The 24,431-nt window shown below is 32.6% G+C and overlaps 2 protein-coding genes across 2 annotated transcripts in view; both read left to right on the top strand.

Moving 5' to 3' along the window:
• The window catches only part of LOC114338275 (facilitated trehalose transporter Tret1-like), a 63,931-nt gene extending 40,249 nt beyond the window's left edge, over nt 1-23,682 (top strand). Inside the window, exons 2-3 of the mRNA XM_028288868.2 lie at nt 2,638-2,758; nt 22,106-23,682. Of these exons, the coding sequence (XP_028144669.1) occupies nt 2,692-2,758; nt 22,106-23,463 (1,425 nt within the window). The 5' untranslated portion in view covers nt 2,638-2,691 and the 3' untranslated portion in view covers nt 23,464-23,682. The remainder of the gene's footprint in view (nt 1-2,637; nt 2,759-22,105) is intronic.
• Nucleotides 12,363-15,144, top strand: LOC126885995 (tigger transposable element-derived protein 4-like). The gene is made up of 2 exons (XM_050652831.1): nt 12,363-12,580; nt 13,168-15,144. The coding sequence occupies exon 2, from the start codon at nt 13,168-13,170 to the stop codon at nt 14,629-14,631; it is 1,464 nt and encodes a 487-aa protein (XP_050508788.1). The 5' UTR covers nt 12,363-12,580; the 3' UTR covers nt 14,632-15,144.
• Nucleotides 23,683-24,431: the final 749 nt, after the last annotated feature.

Here is a 24,431-nt window from a genome sequence, read left to right as displayed (position 1 = left end):
TTATTTTGGAACTATTAGATATTTTGAGATGAAAACTATGAATGTGTTTGCACCCAAAATGTGATTCTTTCTTGAGATAAATTCTATAAAAGTGCTTTCATTCCTATGACTCATATTAATTATTGTTCTTAAAAGTTCTATACTACTGGAAATAAATGAAATAATGATATTATTATTTAATAATATGAAGTTATCGTTCTATCACATTTCTAAATAGTTACCCATTATAATACATATAAATATGTAATTCAACCTTTTAAGTGGCTTTTAATGATTTACGACGTTAAGATGTATTCCAATTAACACAAATATAGAGATATTATAAGCAAGCGTTCTTTGTCATAAGTTAATATTAATCTATAGGTGATTTACAGAAAAATTACTGGGGAAAACTGTAGTCATTTAGTCAATTAATTTTAAAATACACGGTGAACCTTCAACAAGTATTTGATTAAAAGTATGAATGAACGATATCAAAAACATCTTAAACCTCATCATTTGGGCAGAAAAAAATGTACACGAATTATGTATGTTTGTTCCATTTTGGATTGTACTATCTCTGTTGAATTGGCGACCAGCTTGGTAAAGGCTTGTCTATTGGCATGGTACATGAGAGCGTTTTCTTAAGTACTAGTATCTTATATTCCTGAGCCACGATTTTTCTTTCTTGCTACACCAAGCTTTCCTTCAATTTTGCCTCGATAGTTATTTGTAGTTGTTCGTATTCCTTGTGGTGCATTATATACTCGAAAAATGAGGTTTTATTAACGTTGATGATATTTAACAAATGTGGACGGGTATTCATCCTTAACAACATCCCTACATTGATTGTTCTTTTGGTTCAACTTATTCGCATTACTATTTTGTACAGCTGTATTTTAACCTTCGGATAACCAAGCGGGGAAAATTGTGACCCCAGCGTAGGTTTTTATTTAATAAATTCAAAAGTATTTTCAATTTTTAACTCATTTTTTTTATTTGACTTTAATATCATTCTAGATATCCTCATATTTTGAAATAAAAACAATTCCCTATATTTTACGAATAAAAAATATATTATGAAGTTGATGTTTAGTAAAATACCGTCTATTATGTGTAATTTCAAGTAGTTTTACGCTAATGACGTCGACTTTGCAAAGTAACAAGACACTTACTCAACATACACACTACACATGACACTAATACTCATGTTGTGAGTGGCTGAATGACATAAAGTCCATCCAAAGTTCACTCGTATTAATATGGTAAATTTTGGCTTGCAAAGTAGTTCGTGGTGCTATATAATTCCATTGACACTAACATCAAGATTGTTATATGCCTACTTGTAAATCTCGGCTAAAAGCTAAAGTTTTTGTTTTTTTGGTATTCATTTCCAATCGCATTCTGGTGCTCCGTTCTATAAGTAACTTGATTACTGTCTGGAGCTTTTCTCTAGCTACAATACCTGTAGCGTCTACATACCTTATACTTAAGAAGAGACTACACCATTGACGTACTCCTCTTTCTAAGCGAGCAAAATACGACAATTAAGTACATAACCTATCAAGAACAGAGAACCTATAACGGACTTTAAATACACATCTAATCAAACGTACTCACCAGGAAGACTCAATGTTGTATCTAAAAACATTGATCACACTAACATTAGAGATATATCGCAAAGGTTAACGTTAATATCGTGTCAAGACGTAAACAACGGATAGCGGTCCATTTCAACACAGGCATCAAGAGAGTTATCGCAAATGTTTTGGGGCGGGGCTTACCGTTATTATGACAACCGACGCGACGCACGTTTGGAATTAAACGTAACCTAGAAATTAATGTTTAGGAATACTGTAAATGTTTTTTATTGAAAAATGAATTTGGACATTGAGCAGGTTGACATGCATTTTAATTTTAATGATTTAACCAACAATAAATATAAATAATCAGTATGAAAATAATATAAAATATCTGAATAACTAATATCGCTAACCACAAAAAGTAGTCTATTGCAGACAAAATAAGAACACAAGCATTTCTTAACACAAGAAACAAGATGATTATTTACAATTTTTAGTTTATAAAATTTGTATTCTACAAATTATTTTTGTTTCAAATCTAAATGTCAAATTAGCATTAACGCTTTTACCTTCCCTTATTTCCACCTAAATAGCGGGACACGTTATCCGGTATTAGCGTAACATTCACTCTGCACTTACGTACATGTCAAAATAGCGTATTCCGCTATTAGCGTGCGGTAAAAATGCCTTTGCGATATCTCTCTATTAAGCTATGAATCAGAAACCTGAAAGGTTTCCAGAAAGAAATACTGACAGCATTATTGCGAAGTATTTTCTAATTATTATGGATTACAACATAGGTACTTAGGTACACACTATCGTTGAGCATACCTATGAATCACAAACTGCTTTATTGACAGCATTACTGCGAACTATTTTGTAATAACGTGTTACCACATACTAGTCTACTGGTAAATATCTCGAAGTCATAGCATATTTTAGAAAAATAACACTTATATTTTATGATACCTCCAATAGACTAGATAGTATTATCCTGTTTAGTTGAAGTTGTTAATGTAGTTTAAGTTTAAGTTGTTAAAGTACTCAGAATATTTATAAAATATTTTTTTTTCAGATTTTGGAAGTGAATTAAGAATATTGTTATCTTCCCAGCAAAACAAAATCTAACATGACGGTGTTGGCGTATGAAAATCTATTTAAAGGCACTCTATTTCAGTTACTTGCTGTTTTATCAGGTAAAACTCTATTTACATTTTATTATCAAAATTATATTAGGTGCTCTGTCGCTTAGTACCTACTTACGTGTACTTTGATTTACATTATGGGCTCTAGATAACTCTTTCCACATTCCCTTCAAACTTTTATTTTTCAATGGACAGTTGACAAGAAGTCGTTTCAATTAGCAACTTGCAGAACGTTTGTGCTTGCACATTATAAAACTGTTATAACAAGAAAGATGTCATTCTATTACAGTAAAAACAACAAACGCAATATGTAAAAATAATTAACAAAAATGAACCCATAGGATTCAACATTGCCAATATTAATTTTACCATTTTTCATTATAATTAATGCGTAATATATTCAAGAAACATAATTGGATCACTGGTCTGTTATAAAATTGGATTTATATTGGGTATATTGCAGCTATATCAAAGCTCCAATAGGTCCAGTTACAGTTTTTCCGATCGCAACTGGCGGAATTTTTTTGTTCAGTTAATTGTTTCATAATATTAGCCCGAGCATGAAGACCTTCAATCGGCTTTTCTTAATTTAATTTTATATTTTCTGTCAATGCACAACGCATACGTTAATAGTCCCCAGTACAAGGACCATTAATTTTTTTGACACATACGCCCCTGCGTTTTTGAATGCCCGATTTTCGAACTTGTCGATATTACGTCACCATGACTCCCCGTACATACAAATTTGATTTTTTAAATATTGTTTAATAAAATTACGTTAAAAATTGTGATCAACTTGTCCGACAAATATCATGCAGCGTATAGAGTGTCCACCGCTCCGAATATGTCGATATGACGTCATTACATCTCCCTAAACATATATGTCGGACAAAAATAACAATGATAGATAATAGTATTCTAATTACAAAATATCGATTTGTCCGACAAATATATTAAGTTATATAGTCAGTCCGACAAGAAAATAAAAAAAACATCATAACCAATGGCACAGTTACTTTTGTCATTTTCTGAGTGAATAAGTTTAAATGTTCATAATATATTGTTGTTCTGAAGCTATTTTCTTGTGGCATTTTTAGAATTAAGTATTTTCGATGGGAAATAAACCACAATTTTACTAAAAAATGAATTTTTTAAAGTTTCGTCGCCCAAGTCGGGTATCGTTGTCAAAATACAAAATAATACTAAATAAACAAAAATGTTGTTGCTTGGTAAAAAATTCTTCAAATAATTTATTTAATCTGACTCATTTATATCGGCAATTCAGGCATGTATTATACATTTTAAAATAAAAGACTTTAAAATGATATTGCCAATATTGATGAGTTGCGTTCCTGGGACGACTTTACTAAAAGATAGTTCATTCGATTACATGAAATCAACCCCAACTCAAGAATATCAGCTACAAGAAATCATAGCATGTGATCTGTCTTTAAAAAGACAACCAAATGCAATGATGGTAGTAAAATTCTCGCGCTAGAGATTCCATAGTAAATCACGAGGGAAAACCAGGAAAAAACCTCGTGATACTATCCCGACATCGTAAGTATTTGGGCTTACATTTAGTTTATTCTCAAAACTAATACCAAATTCTGACTTTTTTTAAATTATAAATAATATTAAGAATACATAGATATTATATAAGTAATACTAAAATATAAAATATGTACTAACTCGATATGTTAATGACTTACTAATCGTGGTATTTTCTTTCTATTGACTTCCTCTCTTTTAGTATGGGTAACTTTTAGTATTAGTGAACATCAATCTTATATAAAAAATAGAGAATTTGATAGATATCAAATATGTCAACATGCATGGGATAATGAACATAGAGTTCAGTGGAGAGATTCAAGTATAGTCCTAAAAGAAACAGATAGTAAAAAGTGAAAAATCAAAGAAGCGGCTCTAATTATGCTAAATGAAAACAATTGTGTCGCAAATTCCTCGGTAGAATGCAGTAGGATGTGGTTAACCATACTAAAAGAGAGGAAGTCAATAAAAAAGAAAATACCACAATTAGTAAGTCATTAACATATCGAGTTAGTACATATTTTATATTTTAGTATTATTTATATTATAATATCTATGTATTCTTAATATTATTTATAATTTAAAATAGCATATATACATTAAAGTCAGAATTTGGTATTAGTTTTGAGAGTAAACTAAATGTAAGCCCAAAATACTTACGATGTCGGGATAGTATCAAGAGGTTTTTCCTGGTTTTCCCTCGTGATTTACTATGGAATCTCTAGCGCGAGAATTTTACTACCATCATTGCATTTGGTTGTCTTTTTAAAGACAGATCACATGCTATGATTTCTTGTAGCTGATATTCTTGAGTTGGGGTTGATTTCATGTAATCGAATGAACTATCTTTTAGTAAAGTCGTCCCAGGAACGCAACTCATCAATATTGGCAATATCATTTTAAAGTCTTTTATTTTAAAATGTATAATACATGCCTGAATTGCCGATATAAATGAGTCAGATTAAATAAATTATTTGAAGAATTTTTTACTAAGCAACATTTTTGTTTATTTAGTATTATTTTGTATTTTGACAACGACACCCGACTTGGGCGTCGAAACGTTATTAAATTCATTTTTTAGCAAAATTGTGGCTTATTTCCCATCGAAAATACTTAATTCATAATATATATTATTGAAATACATTAAATTGACATACAATTTTTCGTATAAAATTACACTTACAAAATAATTTTAATCGAAAAATCTGGAAAGTTCAAAATACATTTTCATTTACATTATAGGTATTGATATTTTATTTTATATAAAAAGGTACAAAAATATGTATTTTATTCTTATTGAAATATAAAAAAAATAATTTATTTTACATCAGGATTACTAATTAAATCATTATCATCATCATAATCGTTATCATTATCATCACAATCATCACCATTTTCACGATATTCATCAATGTCGTCCCCACCGCAATCGTCGCTAGATATTATTGTCAGATTCTAGAATAAAATTACAAAATTTATTAAAAAGTTATCGAATGAGTGCTGAATTGATATTAAATCTTAATAGAAATACCTATATTTCTGATGAAATTTCAGATAATGGTGGACTTTCGGACCCATCAAACCAATAAAATTCAAATTTTCCGTCGATCACAATCCAGCCACAATCTTCAGGAATTGCTTCCGTTGGATTGCGCTTATATGTGCAATTGCACCGTTAAGTTGCTTATGTATTGAGTCCTTTTAATATATTGCAAAAGTTCTTGCTTGATGGGCGGTAGAGTTGATGCATCGGAGGACCTGATCTTCTTTTTTAAAACTTCTATCAAATCGTTGCAGGATTTATACGATTTTTAAAATACCTCAAAGTGTCCTTTGTTAACGTCGTCTTTGGTTTTTAACGAATACATCCTGCACACGAACTCTTCAATAACTTTATAAACTGCAATTTCGGAGTTGATTTGAGACGGTGAAGTTTTTATTAAATTAACAAAAGATGATGTAAGCATTTGGCAAACTGCTAGAGAACGTGACATCATGTCTCCAAGATTTTGATGGATAGCATTAATATCTGGTATGATATTTTTGACTAGTGCTTAAATTTAATATTACTTCAGTTTCTGCTTAATCTTCTGCTATAATAATTGAAATCAGAGTTAGTGCAGTGAACTTCTACACGATAATTCTCATAAAATGCATATAAAAATACTATTATGTTTCTTTTAGAATTATTCGGATATGCAACAATATTATTATTAAATCTTAAATTACTCAATTTATTTTTATTTAATACCTATGTACGTAGACCTGAGCAAATGCAACAATTGGCGTGCAATAACACTACTAAGTGCCACATCCAAAGTGCTGACCAAAATCATTTTGGAAAGATTGAAGCCGAAACTAGATAAAAAACTGAGAAACAACCAAGCAGGCTTCCGTTCCAACCATTCCACTATTGATCACATTTACACCCTTAGAATTATCTTGGAACAAACAAATGAATGGAATAAAGATATAGATATGAGTTTTATCGACTTCGAAAAGGCCTTTGACCGTGTAAATAGGGCACAGATGTGGAAAATCCTTAGATTATATGGGATACCACAAAAAATCATAAACTTTATTAAACTCTTCTACGAAGGATACAAAGCCAAACTAGAACATTCAGGTGAAGTAACAGAAGAAATATCCATAGAAAGTGGAGTCAAACAGGGTTGTGTACTATCCCCTACCCTATTTCTTATTATGATAGATTGGGTAATGAGGAAAGTAATCGACGATCGAACAGGCATCAGGTGGAACCTTTTCAAACAGCTAGAAGATCTCGAATTTGCAGATGACATCTGCCTGATAACTGAACACCGAAAACTTAAACCTAAAGCTAAACTTCTAAAAAATAATAACCATCCAAATAATAAAATAATGATAAACGGTAAAGAAGTAGAAGAGATAGACAAGTTCACATATCTGGGATTTGTCATGGAAAGGAGCGGGGGGTGTAAAAAGGTTATACAGACGAGAATAACAAAGACGCAACACGCATTCCATGCTTTAAATAGAATTTGGCAAACAAACGAAATATCGGAAACAACAAAAATTAAAATCTTTAACAGTTGCATTACAAGTATACTGCTCTATGGAGCAGAAACATGAAAACAGGACGAAAATACAACTAAAAAACTACAAACATTTGTAAACAAATCTCTAAGAAAAATCCTGAAAATATACTGGCCAAACAAAATAACTAATACAGAACTATGGTAAAGGACAAAGCAAACTAACGTATCTACTACAGTCAAGGAAAAAAATGGAAATGGATCGGCCACACTTTAAGGAAAGACCAAAGCAGCATAGCAAGACAAGCACTTGAATACCAGCCAGAGGGGAAAAGAAAGAGGGGCAGACCAGACAACAGCTGGAAAAGAACAACAACGGGAGAACACGAAAAAATTGGACTAAGATGGGGCGAAGTCAAAAAGAGAGCAAAACATAGAAGAGAGTGGAGGGAATTAGTTCACAATTTATCCAGAAAATAAAAACAAAAGAAGATGCGCTGTCCCGGCCAGACAGCAATCTCACACTTTTGGCCAAGAAACGCATAAGCGCCCAATACTCCACAAGGAGGGATGGAACGAGAGAGAGAGAGAGAGAGAACGTGAGATCATGTCTCCAAGATTTTGATGGATAGCATTAATATCTGGTATGATATTTTTGACTAGTGCTTAAATTTAATATTACTTTAGTTTCTGCTTAATCTTCTGCTATAATAATTGAAATCAGAGTTAGTGCAGTGAACTTCTACACGATAATTCTCGTAAAATGCATATAAAAATACTATTTTTAGAATTATTCGGATATGCAACAATATTATTGTTACATCTTAAATTACTCAATTTATTTTTATTTAATACCTATGTACGTACCTTCGAAATATCCGTTAGATTTTAAAGAAAACTACCTAATGGCGCGCCATCTTACCAAACACTGACGATTAAATCACAAATAGTAAAAATGGTTACTTCGCAATTCTTTTGTGGAAGAAAATCTCTTTGCAAGTAACATTTCGGCATTAATGATAAAGTTTTTATTTTATAATCACTGTTACTACAGAGGGTATTTCTGAAGAATTATTTCTTGTGGTTTAAAATATTTATTTGATTGCAAGAAAATTTATTGTTCACAAATATAAATATGGGTTAATTTAACATATATTTCTTATACTGCAAAATATTTGTAGTTTTCAATTTAAGAAACGAAAACTTTAGGATAAGAAAATTAAATATATTCATTAATGTATTTCTTAGTATCGAAGAAATTATCTGTAAGAAATTATTGAGTTTTGTTTAAAAAACTCATTTCTTTATATATGAATCGGTATGTTTAAGTTAATCTGATATGTTAACTTTTATGTAAGAAAGATAGCTCAAAGAAATCAGTGTTTTAGGAGAAAATAAATTGTTCTCTCGGTGTAGCTGGCAAACGTGGTAAACGATTTTGGTATCCGCTTTATTACTAAATAATTTATCAATTTTTAATTAGTTTGCAATATTATACAGAGTGGGCCAAATAAAAGGAGCCACCCTGATATTTGGCAGTATTTATTAGATTTTAAGAAAATAAAAAACAGGTCAATTTTTGATCTAAGGGGGACACATTTTTACGATACAAACATCTGTCATTTGTCAACTCCCTCCCTTCCACTTCCCCCACCCCTTATTTTTAAATAGGGAATAGGGGTCGTGTGCTAGCTCATTTGAAAGGTTATTCAACATCGACTTAAAAATGTATACAGGGTGTCCAAGAAAAATTATTTTGAATTAAATTAATTGACACAAAAAGAAGAATGTATGTAATTTATTTAACTCAGAACACATTCTACTGCTGACACAAAAAAGAAAAAAATGTTTTTGATAAATAGACACTGCTTTCTGCTCAATTTTATTGTTCAAGCTTCCACCCATCTGCCTCTTGGTAGGTTGATTATTGAAGTTAAGCAACAAACAGTGTTTATTTATCAAAAAACATTGTTTTCTGGTTTTTATCAGCAGTAGAATGTATTCTGAGTTAAATAAATTACATATATTCTTCTTTTTGTGTCAATTAATTTAATTTAAAATAATTTTTCTTGGACACCCTGTATAAATTTTTATGGCAATGTTGATATTACTGAATAGAGAATTGAATAACCTTTCAAATGAGCTAGCACACGACCCCTATTCCCTATTTAAAAATAAGGGGTGGGGGAAGTGGAAGGGAGGGAGTTGATAAATGACAGATGTTTGTATCGTAAAAATGTGTCCCCCTTAGATCAAAAATTGACCTCTTTTTTTATTTTCTTAAAATCTAATAAATACTGCCAAATATCGGGGTGGCTCCTTTTATTTGGCCCACTCTGTATTTGTCGGACACATATTTTTTTACAATCAATATTTTATTTCAAATAAAAAAATATTAAATTTACTATTATGTACGGGGAGTAGAGATGTAATGACGTCATATCGACATTTTCGGAGCGATGGACACTATCTATACATTGCATGATATTTGCATGAGTTGTATTTACGGATAGACGGACGTGTATTATAATTCAACGTTTTCTCATTTTTTCAAAATTGGGTGAAAACAATAATTCTCACATATATTGTGAGAGTACCTAATAATTTAATTATTTACGGTAAAAAATGTAAATTTAATCAGTCTGGTTTATTTATTATCATTTCCATATTATCCAGTTAGAACATTATGTAATATTGTCAATATTTTCTACACTCTTTTTTGACTTAGAATTTTTATAATTTATTACAGTTTTTACATTTTTAGTCTCTAAACATGAGGAATCTTGATTTATGTTTGTGTTTTGTATCAGTTGTAGACGAATAAAATTAAAAGTAATCAATAAGTTAAGTAATATTTTGTTATTAATACGAATTATTAGACTGGAGACCAAGAGAGAACAGGCGAGGAGTAGGCAGACCGCAGAAGAGGTGGGCAGATGATATCAAACAAGTCGCGGGCAAACAGTGGATGAGAATTGTCAAGAGTAGAAATCGATGGAAGCAAATGGAAGAGGCCTATGTCCAGCAGTGGACGAACACAGGCTGAAGAAGAAGAAGAAGAATACGAATTATTTAAAATACCACATATATTTTACGATATAGCTAACCAGTTATATTAAAATAGTTATTTATGAAACAGTTCGTGAATTATGCTTTTTGTGAACGCACGCGATGTTTAGAGCACGAGCGACAGCGAAGCGAGTGCTATACATCGCGTAAGTTCGCAAAAAGTACTTCACGCACAGTTTCATACAATATTTTATCTACGATAAACAAATCAAAAAAACTGTAGCTCTTCGTCACTGGAATTCATTTCTATTCTACAATTTTTAGACCTTTGACTTTTAAAAATTCTAACTTCTTTTAAACCACAAAACTGTCAAAAATTTTGTCGTAATTTATTGCTGACAATGTCATCACCATGACAACGAGAAAGTTAAGGATATTTGATTATAATATGAAACTGTGCCAAAAACAGTGCGAAAAAGTAAATCCTATTTAAAATACATTGTTAATAAATTTTTAGTTTGTGAAAACTGTCATTATAGATAGCAGTGCGTGAAGGATTTAAAGTGTGCGTGAAGTATTATTTTAAATGGGATTTACTTTTTCGCACTATTTTTGGCACACTTTCATATAATTAAATATCCTTAACATTCGCGTTGTTATGGTGATGACATTGCCAGCAATAAATTACGAAAAATTTTGACAGTTTTATGGTTTGAAAGAAGTTAGAATTTTAAATGTCAAAGTTCTAAAATTGTAGAATATAAATGAATTCCAGTGACGAAGTGTAACATTTTTTTTATTTGTTTATCGTAGATAAAATATTGTATGAAATAAAAATGTATACCATTTTTATTCAGTTGCAGTGCGAAGGCAAAACAATCTTAGTTTTCAATTAGAATACGGAGCGCAGTCCAGTCCTCTGAATGTCTGAATCGCGATTTTCGGCTCTTATTGGAGCCTCATCGGAGAGAACGTAGGCACTGTTCTCCATATCCTAAATGACCAGCACCGAGAGTTTTTCCCACCCATTGCAACCGAAGTGAAGGTATTAGGTGACTAGCGTCATCTGGCAATTGAAAGATGAAGTAGTTTTCAATCCTAATAGCAAAGTTAATAATATTGAAATATATATATATATATATATATATATATATATATATATATATATATATATATATATATATATATATATATATATATATACTTTGTCCAATTTACTTACCGTTGCACGTCATCCGCTTCCTAGCTTGTGACATGATACCAACACGAGATATTTAGGCGGTAGGTGTGTTCTTGTTTAGAATCATTTTGATTCTAAAGTAGAACACACCTACCGCCTAAATATTTCGTGTTGGTATCATGTCACAAGCTATGAAGCGGATAACGTGCAACGGTAAGTAAATTGGACGAAGTATAAGTAAATTGTTTTTAAAATTTTTAATATTATTAATTTTGCTATTAGGATTGAAAACTACTTCATCTTTCAATTTCCAGATGCCGCTAGTCACCTAATACCTTCACTTCGGTTGCAATGGGTGGGAAAAACTCTCGGTGCTGGTCATTTAGGATATGGAGAACAGTGCCTACGTTCTCTCCGATGAGGCTCCAATAAGATCCGAAAATCGCGATTCAGAGGACTGGACTGCGCTCCGTATTCTAATTGAAAAGTAAGATTGTTTTGCCTTCGCATTGCAACTGAATAAAAATGGTATACATTTTTATTTTATTTTATAGTCGTATTACTCCGTAGAGTAACCAGGTGCATTTTCCGTTGGAACTTTACCAAGCTGCAGACGGGGGATGTGAATTGCATAGTGTAGAATTCCTTCCCTTTGTCTTCACTGCAACATCCATGTGCTTGCAAATTGTAGAAGCCTTGGAGGTATCACCAGGAAAGTGTACCAATAAGTTTTCAATTTAAAAATCTTTTAGTAATGTTTTTAATATTTTCAATATTATTAATTTTGCTATTAGCATACTTCACGAACTGTTTCATAAATAACTATTATTGTGCTATATGTTATATGTTTTATGTGTATCATTGTGTAAATATTTTTAAGCGGTCTGTTATAAGCCGGTAGTAGGGTAAGGTGGGGTAATACCGGACAGCGGGGTAATACCGGACTGCGTTGTTTGTGCACGTATCGGCATATTATTGAATTTCGCGCTCATCACAGGCTGACCGTTAGACATCTGAATCTCAGTTCTCAGTTTAGTCGCTGCCACGTGCTTGTAAAGAGAGTTATCACAAAAATTACAAAATTTAGTGTGTGATTATATGAATTAACTGATTTTAAAGGTGAGTATTGACCATTTCTATTATAAGAAATTGATGAGATTACGTGCAAAGTCATAGCTTACGCAGTGTATTTTACGTATCTTTAAGTAGTTTTATTCATTACTTCCTCTAATAATTACTACCGAACATATGCATAAATATGTCGTTTAGGGGTAATGCCGGACACTGTGTCCGGCATTACCCCAGCTCCGGTTTGAACTATTTATTGTATTGGGAGATAGGTACATGCAAATACCTGCTGTTGTTTTATTATGATGGAATATTGGAAAGTGGATATAAATATAGTTAATAGGTAATAATTCATAATTACCTACATTTATAATTATTTGTCAACATTTTTTATAAATTTTTGTAGTTTTTGTTTCTCATTAAAATTAAAACAAAATCTAATATAGTTTATGACATGTATGTGACATTTACATATTAATTCTTTGTAGACCTGAAGAAGATCCCATTCGTGATCAAAACATTGGCAATAAAAATAACTCAACAAACATACCTACAGTATTTATATCGAGTTTCTGCGATTCCATCATAATATTTATTATTGGATACAAAACAGTAAACACTGTTATTTTAATTTACAGATGCCGCGGAATTATAAAAGAGTCACCGAAAAAGCTTCGTGGAGAGAGGAGGAGTTGCAAGGAGCACTCCGTGCTATACAGAATGGTATGTCGTTAAGAAAAGCTGCAATAAAATTTTCAATTCCAAAATCTACGTTACACGAACGACTTAAAAATGGCACTGCCCCTTCTGGACCTTCCTTGGGCCGAAAGCCAGTTTTTTCAGTTGAAGCCGAAAATGCACTTGCTGTTCAAATTAAGAAGCTGGCAAAAGTTTTTTATGGAATAACTCCCCAGGAAGTACGAAGATGTGCTTTTGGATTTGCACAATCAAACAACATCCGAGTCCCCTTTAATCAAGAAAGAAAAATGGCTGGTAAAGACTGGGAAAGGGGCTTCATATCTCGTCACAATATTACGTTAAGGAAACCAGAAGCAACCAGCATTAACAGAATTACAGCTTTTAGTCGCAATGAAGTTACCATTTTTTTTAACAATTTATCCAGACTTATGGAAAAATATGCATTTTCACCCAATAAAATTTATAATTGCGATGAAACTGGGGTCACTACTGTACAACGCCCACCAAAAATATATGCAGAAAAAGGTCAGAAGCGTGTTGGATTTGTTACAAGCTGGGAAAGGGGGAAAACAACCACAGCGATGTGTGCCGTCAACGCTACAGGAACCTATATACCTCCCATGTTTATATTTGCACGCCAAAGAATGGCGTCCCATCTTCAACGAAACGGTCCCCCAGGTGCCCTTTACACATGCTCAAAAAATGGGTGGATTACAGAGGACATATTTCTTACTTGGTTACAACATTTTCAAGCATTTGTAAAAGCATCCAAAGAAGATCCAGTTCTTTTAATCATGGACAATCATAGCACTCACTGCACGTTACAAGCATATAATTTTTGTAGAGATAACGGTACTGCTGTTCTGACAATCCCTCCACATTCATCACATCGCCTTCAGCCACTCGATGTGAGCTTTTACTTTCCTCTAAAGACCGCATTCAACTCTGAATGTTCCAAATATTTGACCAGCCATCCAGGGGAGAAAATCACGCCTAGTGAGATTGCTGAATTATTTAATTTAGCATTTAGTAGAGTGGCAACCCCGGAAAAGGCTATCAAGGGATTTAAAGAGACAGGTATTTTCCCCTACAACCCTGACGTATTCACAGATGAAGATTTTGCTCCTGCAGAAATCCTTCAATCCACTGTTTCTGATGCACTTCAAGAACCTACCCAAGCAGAAAAACTACTCAAAACAAATGAGACTACCCCTGAAAAAAATAGTAGTGTGAATGAGACAGAATTAAAAAATGTTTCCTTTGCCGAGATAATTCCTCTACCATCTTGTTCTCACGAAAATGTTGTAAAGAGACAAAATAAGGCAAACAAGCAACACTCTATTGTATTTACGTCAACACCGCTAAAAGAAGAGCTAGAAAAAAAAAGAAGAGAAGAAAAATAAAAAGACAACAATCAAATCAGATAAGGCTAAAAGAAATGTATTTGTGACACAGGAGGGGTCTACATTAAGACAAAAATCAAAGCGAACAAAAATTGCCTTAAACTATAAAATATGTGAAGAAGGAGAAAGTGAGATAGAGGATGATGACGATGTTAGGGACAAGAACATTACCGAAGACATTTGCATTTTGTGTGGAGAATTTGGCAAGAACAGTGAACTTTGGCTAAGATGTGTGTATTGTGGTCATTGGGCACACAAGGCATGTTCTAACTCTCCAAAAGACAAAAAATTTATTTGCGACTTTTGTTTGTAAAAGGTGTCCGTCATTACCCCAACATAGAGGGTAATACCGGACAGTGACAACTTTTTTTATATGTATATTTTTAATTTTGTATTGTAATTTTAAAAAGTTTTTTTAATCAAAATTTGTAGACTAACATGTGTTCTTCATTTTTGCTTAGGTTTAAAATTTTAATGTCGTCTAATAATAAAATAAATTCTAATTATCTTTAAGTGTACGCCATTACCCCACCTTACCCTACAACAGCCAATGCTTTATAGGCGAGCAGTTGACCCCCATAAGCAGAGCATAAACCGACATATTTTTTTGCATTTCTACCGCACCAATCTTTTTATTTGGTTCTATATATTTTTCAAAGTTGAACTGTATTTTTTTTTATTTTTAGAAGTGTGCCGGAAATTGTTATTAATAAATAACTTATAACAACTTCCCCGAATTGCTTCAAATAAAATATTTTTAGGTGTTTCTCATCGAAGTAAATTTTTAAATTTTTCTAAATTAAATTTTTCTCTTTGTAATTTTTCAAAAAATGCTTACTCTTCGAGCCATTCCCAATTTTTTGTTGAAAAAGTGCCTTACCTTCTTAGTGATTTTTGGAATTTTTTAACTAAAAAACTACTAATTAATTTGCAATTCAACAGAAAGCTTTATAAACTTTAAACCTCAGCTTTTCGTAGAATTGTAAGTAAGTAAGTAAGTAAGGTATGCTTTATTGTCAAAAAATTTTAACAATTTGTGGACAAAGCTTACACAAAATAAAAAATACAATAAAAAACAAAAAATAGTAAAAAACTACAAACAAAACAAAAACAGAAACAGACACCAAGTAAATGGCGTGAGTTATACTACTTAATATAATTTTACAGTTATTAAGTACACATTAAAAAATTAAAAATTTTGCAAACAATAAGTATACAACGTCAGAGCAAAAAGTAGGCAAACGAGGAAAAGGGAAAGGGAAAGTAAATCAAAAGTTCTATGCCGCTGCAAATATGTACACAAGTACTCGAAAGTAATAATCCTACAAGTCAATTTGCTGAATTCAAATCGTTTATAAAAAAGTCATTCACTGTATAAAAAGCTTTCTCCAGCAAATAAGCTTTCAAGGCCTTGCGAAAAGCGGGAAATGCTGCAATAGATTTGATGTTAGATGGCAGGTGATTGTACATTTTTCTCGAATTGTATAGTATAGAGCACTTAACCAGCTCAGACCGTGGGGTTGGCAGATAAAGATTATGATCCATGTTTCTAAGGGGATAGTTATGAGTGGGTCTCTCTGGACCTTCTGATGCATGTTTGCGGATTAAACAAACGGATTCAAAAACAAACAAAGAAGGAAGAGTTAATATTTTAAATTTTTTAAAGAATTCTTGGCAATGAACTCTGCTATTGAGTCTCAGGGAGTAACGAAGAGCTCTCTTTTGTAGTTTAAAAATACGCTCAAATTGAGTCGCACAACACGTACCCCAGAATGGAAGGGCGTACCGAAGATGAGACTCAAAAAGGGCATAATAAACGGTCCTAGATGTTGACAAATTCATTTCCGTAGCAACTGATCTTAGCGCAAAACAAGCAGAACTTAATTTTTTGTGTAAGGCATCAATGTGCAAGTTCCATTTTAGAGACTTATCCACAATAATCCCTAAGAACTTCACCGATTCAACTACCTCTAGACTGTTGTTATTAAGTATTAAAGGTTGCATCATACTGTTGTAAGGTAGGACTTTGGTTTTAGAAACGTTAAATAACAGGAGATTCGAATCGCACCACGATTTAATGGTGACTAGGTCTGTAGCTATGGTATTGCGAAGATCCATAATATCCGTGTTACTCCAAGTAATACTAGTATCATCTGCAAAGAGACATATTTTACCTTTAATGTTAAGACTAGAGATGTCATTTATGTATATCAGAAACAATATAGGGTCTAGAACTGAACCCTGAGGTACCCCACATTCTAATGGCATGCAAGAAGACGTCTTCGTGTCAACCCTTACAAACTGACTTCTTTTATTAAGATATGATTTAATCCATTTAAGAGCATTTCCCCTAAATCCATAGTGCTGTAATTTGTCAGTCAAGATGTTATGGTTTACACAATCGAATGCTTTAGAGAAATCACAGAAAATTGTTGCTGTAGAGTGATGGTTGTTTAGACTGGAGTAAACATGATCGAAAAGGAAGAACATAGCATCATTCGTGCATTTGTCACTCAGGAATCCAAATTGATGTGGAGTAAGCAATTTGTATTTCAACAGAAAAGATAAGATTCTCTTTTTTACCAGACTTTCAATTATCTTCGACAACGTGGGCAGGAGTGCAATAGGGCGATAATTCGAAGCAAGATCTTTATCGCCTCCTTTATGTATAGGAATAATTATCGCTGTCTTAAGGCAGCTTGGAAAAACTCCAGTTTCGAATGACCTGTTTATTAAGGTAGTAAGATGGTTTAAAGTGCAATTAGGTAGAGCAGAAAACATTTTAAGAGTGAGGCCGTCAGTCCAGTGCCGGTTTATGCACTGGGCGCTTGGGGCGGGCGCCCAGGGGCCCGGGCCCCGGAGGGGCCCGTAGAGACCCGTTCCTTTTCTTAATAAAAAAAGTTTAGTCCGCTAAATAATCTACATATTTTCCAAAATGGAAAAAAAAAGACGACGAAATACCTGCGATTTCGAAATGGTCTGATTTTAAGACTGATGACTTTCTAAAAACTGTGAACTTTTAAACCAAAGGGTGATTTTAAACCAAGGGGTGAGAAAATTGTAAAACAATGTACCAAGATGGAGACAAACCTTATTATAGAAGATTAAATAAAAGCAACTTTTATAGAGGAAAACCCAATGAAAGGAAAGAAAATAGAGAGCTTGGCTAATATACGACGCAAATGTTTATTGTTTCCCGTGCAAATTTTTTTCAATTGAAAAAATAGTTAACTGATTTTGGACGGATTCACTGGAAACATTTGAATAGTTTGCTCAAATCTCACGAAGAAAGTAAATTTCATCTGAACTCTATGGTTACATTAAGAAAGTAAATTTTATCCAAACTCTATGGTTACATTAAGAACAAGATCATCATTAATTGGAGTTATAGTTATAGACGCTGGCTTGAAAGAGTAAGTAGAACGCGAAGCTGACTATTGGATAAGCTTCATAAGAAGAGTTGTTTTCACTACCAAATTACTTGCTTCTCAAGGATACAATGAGGATTTAACAAGTCGTCATAAAGGAAATTACTTAAGTTGTCTTGTATACTAGGCTAAATTTCACTACTTTTTAGCTGAGCATTTACAACGGAATGCGAATAAATGAAAAAGTTAAATTAGCTATCTGTATCACTAAATTTGCAATGAATTCTTGGAAGTAATGAAATCAAAACTTGTACTCTTTTGACACTTTTGACTCTGTAAATGCTTTAGTTAAAAACTAGGGATCTATCATTCATCAAATCTATTTTTTCCAGTTAAGCAATAACAGAGACGAAAAATTAGCAATTAAAAATGAAGCCAAGACACTGCAGAATAAAATGGATACCTTTGAGACAGTTCTATTCACACTGATTTGGACAAAAAATTTGCAACGAGGTAATGCAACAAGCAAAACGTGAACGTGAAGAAACTGTGGACTTAAGCGTGTCAATTGAAGTAGAATTAATGACATCTATTTTGAGATTTGTTGAAGACGTAAGAAATAATATTTTAAGGGAAGTTGAACTAGAAGCCAAAAATATTTTTTACGAAGACGAGGATATCTCAAACATATTCTATACAACTGACCTTCAAAGAACAAAGAAGAACAAAACATTTTTCGATGAAGCAGGTGAAAGTGAAACAATTCAAGAGGAAAGAAAGATTCGGAATTGAAGTATTTAATGTTATATGCTACAATAATTACTCAAGTTCTTTTAAAGAGAATTAAATGCTACAAAGATGTTACATCAGCTGTTAGATGTTTTTCTACGCTAAATAAAGAAGCAGTCAAGACGTCAATTAATACTTTATGTGTGAAATATAAAAAAGGTATTGATAAAACCAAAGAGAATTTGCATAGTGAAATTACTCATTCTATAACATGCCTATAATATAGTGGACTCACGCAGATGACATTGATCTCGTTGGAGACTCCATATTGTCCACAAAAGACATTTTCAACAAGGTGGAAGGAGCAACAAGCAAAGTAAAGCTGAGGATTATTGAAGAGACGACGAAATATATGTGTATAAATAGATCGACACGAAGAGACAGGATAGGACAAAATGTGACGGTCAACACCTTTAACTTCGAAAGAGCACAACGTTTTAAGTATCTGGGGGCCATAATTACAGCTGACAACGATGTTACTAAAGAAATAAAAGACAGAATCCAATCAGCAAATCGCTGTCTATTCGCACTGGATAAGCTTATAAAATCAAAAAATCTTACAAGAAGTTCCAAGATCAAAATCTATAAATCTATCGTCAGACCTGTACTAACATATGGTTGCGAAACGTGGACCATGACCAAATCAAACGAAGAAAAGCTCAGACGTTTTGAACGAAAAATACTTTTGGACTAAGATGGGCAGGCCACGTGCACAGACTTCATAACGAGAGACTTGCAAGACTGGTATGGGAGGAGATTCCTACTGACAAAAGACCACTCGGACGTCCCAGAATGCGATGGAGAGATAACATCCAAGCAGATCTCCGAAAAATGAATATCCCATTTGACCCTAGGTTGATGGAAGACCGAAGAAATTGGAAGAAAGTTGTACAGTCAGCCAGGACCCACCCAGGGTTGTAGCGCTATGTGATGATGATAGCATGCCAAAAGTTGAATAAATTTATAAAATTTGGTGTCATCCAGGATGTAAGGATTGTAGGCAACATTTCCAAGTATTTTACCTTTACTGCAAGTTTATTTCACGATACCAACTTCTACTGTGTCAGGCGAGCGGTCTTTATCGGCTTTAAAAAGAATAAAAATATATTTAACGCTAAATTTGGGTCAAGAAAATCTAGGCGCATATCACTATTGTATTATAGGAAATGTTGGAGCAACTAAATTGTGATAGTATTATATGACAGATTACTAATGCCTAGTCAAGAAAAAGTCATCTAATCTTTGTCATATGTATTTTTTTAAATATATTTTTTTGTTTGTCATGCGTTGTTTTGTGTAACTTTCTGTTTTTTATATATTTTTGAATGTACTTTTTCGAATATTTTTTACATTTACTATTCTTCTTCTTCTTGTTTGGTTTAAAAAAATATTGTATGGATTGATATTGTATGAATGAAAATATTGTAAGTTACAATAAATACATTTATTTTCTTGTTAAAAAAACTGACAACGAATAACAATTAAGGGGGCCCCTAAATATTTAGCGCCCAGGGCCCGAAGTTAGGTTAAACCGGCACTGCGTCAGTCCCAGATGACGATTTATTTTTAATGGCATTTATTGTAGAGCGTAGTTCACCTAATACTATGGGTGTAAAAAAGAAACTATTTACATTCCTATGAGAATGATATGAAATCGGATCCTGAGAAGGAGGTATAGTATTTGTTAAATTTTTTGCCACATTTACAAAGTAATTGTTCAGGGTCTCAGTAGAAGTCGGGATTGTGGTGGGAGAAGAAGTCTTATCTCTCAGTTCATTTACGATAGACCACGTTTCCTTAGCAACATTACCTGATTTAGCCAGCCTCGCATTGTAATAAATTTCCTTGGCGGCTTTTATGGCTTTATGGTAAATTTTCTTGTAAAGCCTAACGTAATCATGGAAGGATATGTTGTCCGAGAATTTTTTTAGGTACGATAATGAGCGCATGTTCTTTGCAGATATACGTAGACCTCTAGTTGACCAGGGTTTACGATGTTTAATTTTGATGGGCCTAAGAGGAAAGGATTCGTATGCCAGACCAGACAATAACTTTATGAATCTAGAAAACTCGATGTCGACATCAACAGAGCGGAAGTCCCAGTCAGTTGTTTGACATAGGTGTTTAAATGTTAGAAAATTTTGTTCTCCAAAGACACGGAACAATTTTCGTTGCGTGTTTTCACTATTATTTTTTGATTTTAACCAAAATGTAGTCAATACTGCTTCATGATCAGAGAAACCTGAGTTGAAAACAGTACAGTCAGTAGAATTTGGAGCTAAAGACGATACGACATAGTCAATGATACTAGAGCTAGTTTTAGTTATTCTGGTTGGAGAATTTACATGCATACCTATACCAAAGGAATCAAAGATAGAATGAAGAGATTCTTGAGCAGCACACACACTGGAGTAGTCAATATTTAGATCGCCACATATAATTAATTTACTTTTTGAAGGAATAGATTCTAGCAAGCTAAGTAGTTGTTGTAAGAAAATCTGCACATCCGCATCGGGAGTTCTATAAATACAAATAATATAGAGGTCAGAAGATTTCTGATAAATTATGGAGAATTCAAAAACTTTTTCAATTAATAAATTATCAAATTTGGTCACTGCTGAAAAGTCATTTTGTGTAGACATAATCAAAGTACCCCCATGAGATAATCTACTCCTGTTAAATCTGGATATAATAGTGTAATTTTTAATAAACACAGGTTCATCAACATTTAACCAATGTTCAGTTATGGCAGCAATCTCAGGAAAATTTAGCTCTTCTAGTAATAGAAGTAATTCATCAGTTTTGTGTCTTAAGGACTGAATGTTAATAAGAAATAAACTTAGCTTGCTATCGTCCAAATTGTCAGAAGGCGCTTGATCTTCTGTACGCGTGTAATTTATTTAGTAGGTAGTTTTTAAAAGAAAAAATTCGAAAAATCATTATATAAGAATTTTTTCAAACAAAAAATGGCAAATGACAAGAATAGAAAGCGTATTTAAAAAAATTGACAAAAGTGAAAAAGTATTTTTTTTTTCGATGAGATAGGTACGTCTAAAGAAATTTTTATTCGATTGGGACATTGTTATTTTGTTGTACACTCCGGCCTACCTCCGGCCCACTGGTAAAAAAATACATTTCAAGTTTGAAAATATTTGAAAATAAATAAGAAAAGGTTTGATCGGGACATTTCGATACTAAACGCCTTTTTATAACAAGAGAGTAAACCGCTCTCCTATTATTGTCTTACATATAAACCAACTTAGATAATTTTCATAATATTTGGTTTGTTAAATTTCTAAAAAATTATTTATTTTTAGGCACCTTAAACGCAATCAGTGATGGAATGCAATATGGATGGACTGCTCCAGTGTTACCCATTCTCCTTGGTCCGGACTCGCCTGTGCCAATTACAGAATGGGAAGGTGAAATGTTGGAAACTTTCTTATGGGTAGGATCGTTGTCGTGCCTACCATTAACTATGTATCTTGTTGACAAAATAGGAAGAAAAAATTCGATTTTATTAGCAGCAGTACTAACACTAACAGTGTGGGTCATTACAGCTTTAGCTCCGTCTGTAGAATACCTGTATGTTGCGAGGTTTTTAGCAGGAACGGCTAGTAATACAGCTTATGTCTCAACTCCTATGTATATAGCTGAAATAGCTGAACAAAAAATTCGAGGATTTTTGAGCAGTCTTATTTACCTCATGATGTTACTCGGTATATTTTTGATTTATGCTGTAGCACCCTATATTCCTTATTACGCCCACTGCACTCTAGGTGCAATTTTGGCTTGTTTAGAACTTGGTATCTTTCCATTTATGCCAGAAAGTCCTTATTTCTTAGTTTTTAAAGGAAAACATGAAGAAGCTAAAAAGTCTTTAGAATGGTTAAGGCCTGAGGGTGCCGATGTGGAAACTGAGCTTAATGAAATTAATGCAGCAATTGAAAGACAAAAGACAGAAAAAGATAAAATTTGGGATTTGTTTATAGTACCTAGTTATAGAAAAGGAATTATTATTATGTTTGTTTTAAATGGTGCTCAACATTTCAGTAGCATAAGTGTACTGTTAATGAATTTGCATATTATTTTGGAGGCTGCTGGATCAACATATATAGATCCAGCTACCGCTGGAATATTATTTGCCTTTATACTACTGTTAGCTGCTACAGTAGCTTCGGTTTCAGTTGATAAATATGGCAGAAGAACTCTCTTAATTTCGTCCAGTTTATTAACTGGTATATGTCTTTTTATACTAGCAGTTTACTTTACTGTAAAAAATTCTGGGTATGATACAGCGTCCGTAAGTTGGATACCTATAGTATGTATTATGGTGTACGCTTGTGTGTTCAAATTAGGATTAGGTCTAGTTCCTATAGTCCTTGCTCCAGAACTCTTCCCTGCCAATGTTAAAGGATACGGTATGACTTTAGTCGATGCAACATACGTTATAGCTTCACTATTGTCTCTCCAGATCTATCAGCGGCTAGCAGACAACTTTGGTTTAGAATATCCATTTTATGTCTTTTCAATCAGCTGTATATTTACAGCCATTTTTAGTTATTTTGTTGTTCCCGAAACTAAAGGTAAATCTTTGGAAGAAATTCAAATGATTCTAAAAGGAAATAATAAGGAAAAGGAAAAGGAAAAAGATATTGAAAATACTCGAGTTTGATTACAGTAATACATAATAATTGTACTGTTTTTTGTTATGCATTCTGTGAATACGACAACTAAAATGTGATTCATAAAAATTATTTGCCCAATTTTTAGGTTAGATTGTTAATAGTATTGTGATATATTTTTGTATATAGTAGGTAACTAATTTATTGTAAAATAAAATAACTGTAAATTATATTGTAGTATAAAATTTAGAAATAAAATATTTTTTTTAGATTGTCTATTATTAGATTAACTTAAGCAAATGATATTATAGTAGTAGAATTCCTTTAAAATAATGATTTCAAAAATGATATATTTTAGAGCTTCAAATAAAGCTAGATTTGAAGAAAAAAAATAATATACAATTAATCTTTTACAAATTTCTAAAATTTACATGTTAATTGCAGACCATCAGAAAGTTTGTATTTGTTTTAAAACTAAATGGTGCCAGCATCACTATAATAATTGAACTGTTTCTAAAATATACCTTTTTTCGAGCAAGGTGTCAGCAAATTAAATGTAATAAACTGCTCGGCAAAAGTTAGGGATATGGAAAATTATTCTCATTTTCATAGTTGATCTTTTCGTGAACAGATTTAAAACAGATTATGCTAAGTTTGTGACACCCTGTAGGGAGGACGAGGTAGAAATGTTAGTATAAATCGGAATCGTATTGTGGTCTTAAATTTTGTGAGCACTTTTTTTAAATGTCCCTGATATCTTTAAAAACAAAGAAGATAGGTGGTTTTGGTTTTACTCTTTAGCATGTGTTTTAACTGAAACAAAACTAAATTAACAATAAAAAATAACAGTTAACAAAGCTTTAAAAACAGAAAGGCACATAAGGTGGACTGTTATTATCGACACCTATAAGAGTTATTTGTCTACCAGGAAAGCGGTATGCACAGTACAACATAAGAGAGACGAGATTGTTTAATGAGGCTCTGGATATTTAGGAAATAATTTCATCTCAGTGGTATG

Source organism: Diabrotica virgifera, chromosome 6, assembly GCF_917563875.1.
Source record: "Diabrotica virgifera virgifera chromosome 6, PGI_DIABVI_V3a".
In the NCBI taxonomy this organism is placed as follows: domain Eukaryota; kingdom Metazoa; phylum Arthropoda; class Insecta; order Coleoptera; family Chrysomelidae; genus Diabrotica; species Diabrotica virgifera.
Note: the sequence above shows the minus strand (reverse complement) of the source record. Positions and strands in the feature narration are given on the sequence as shown.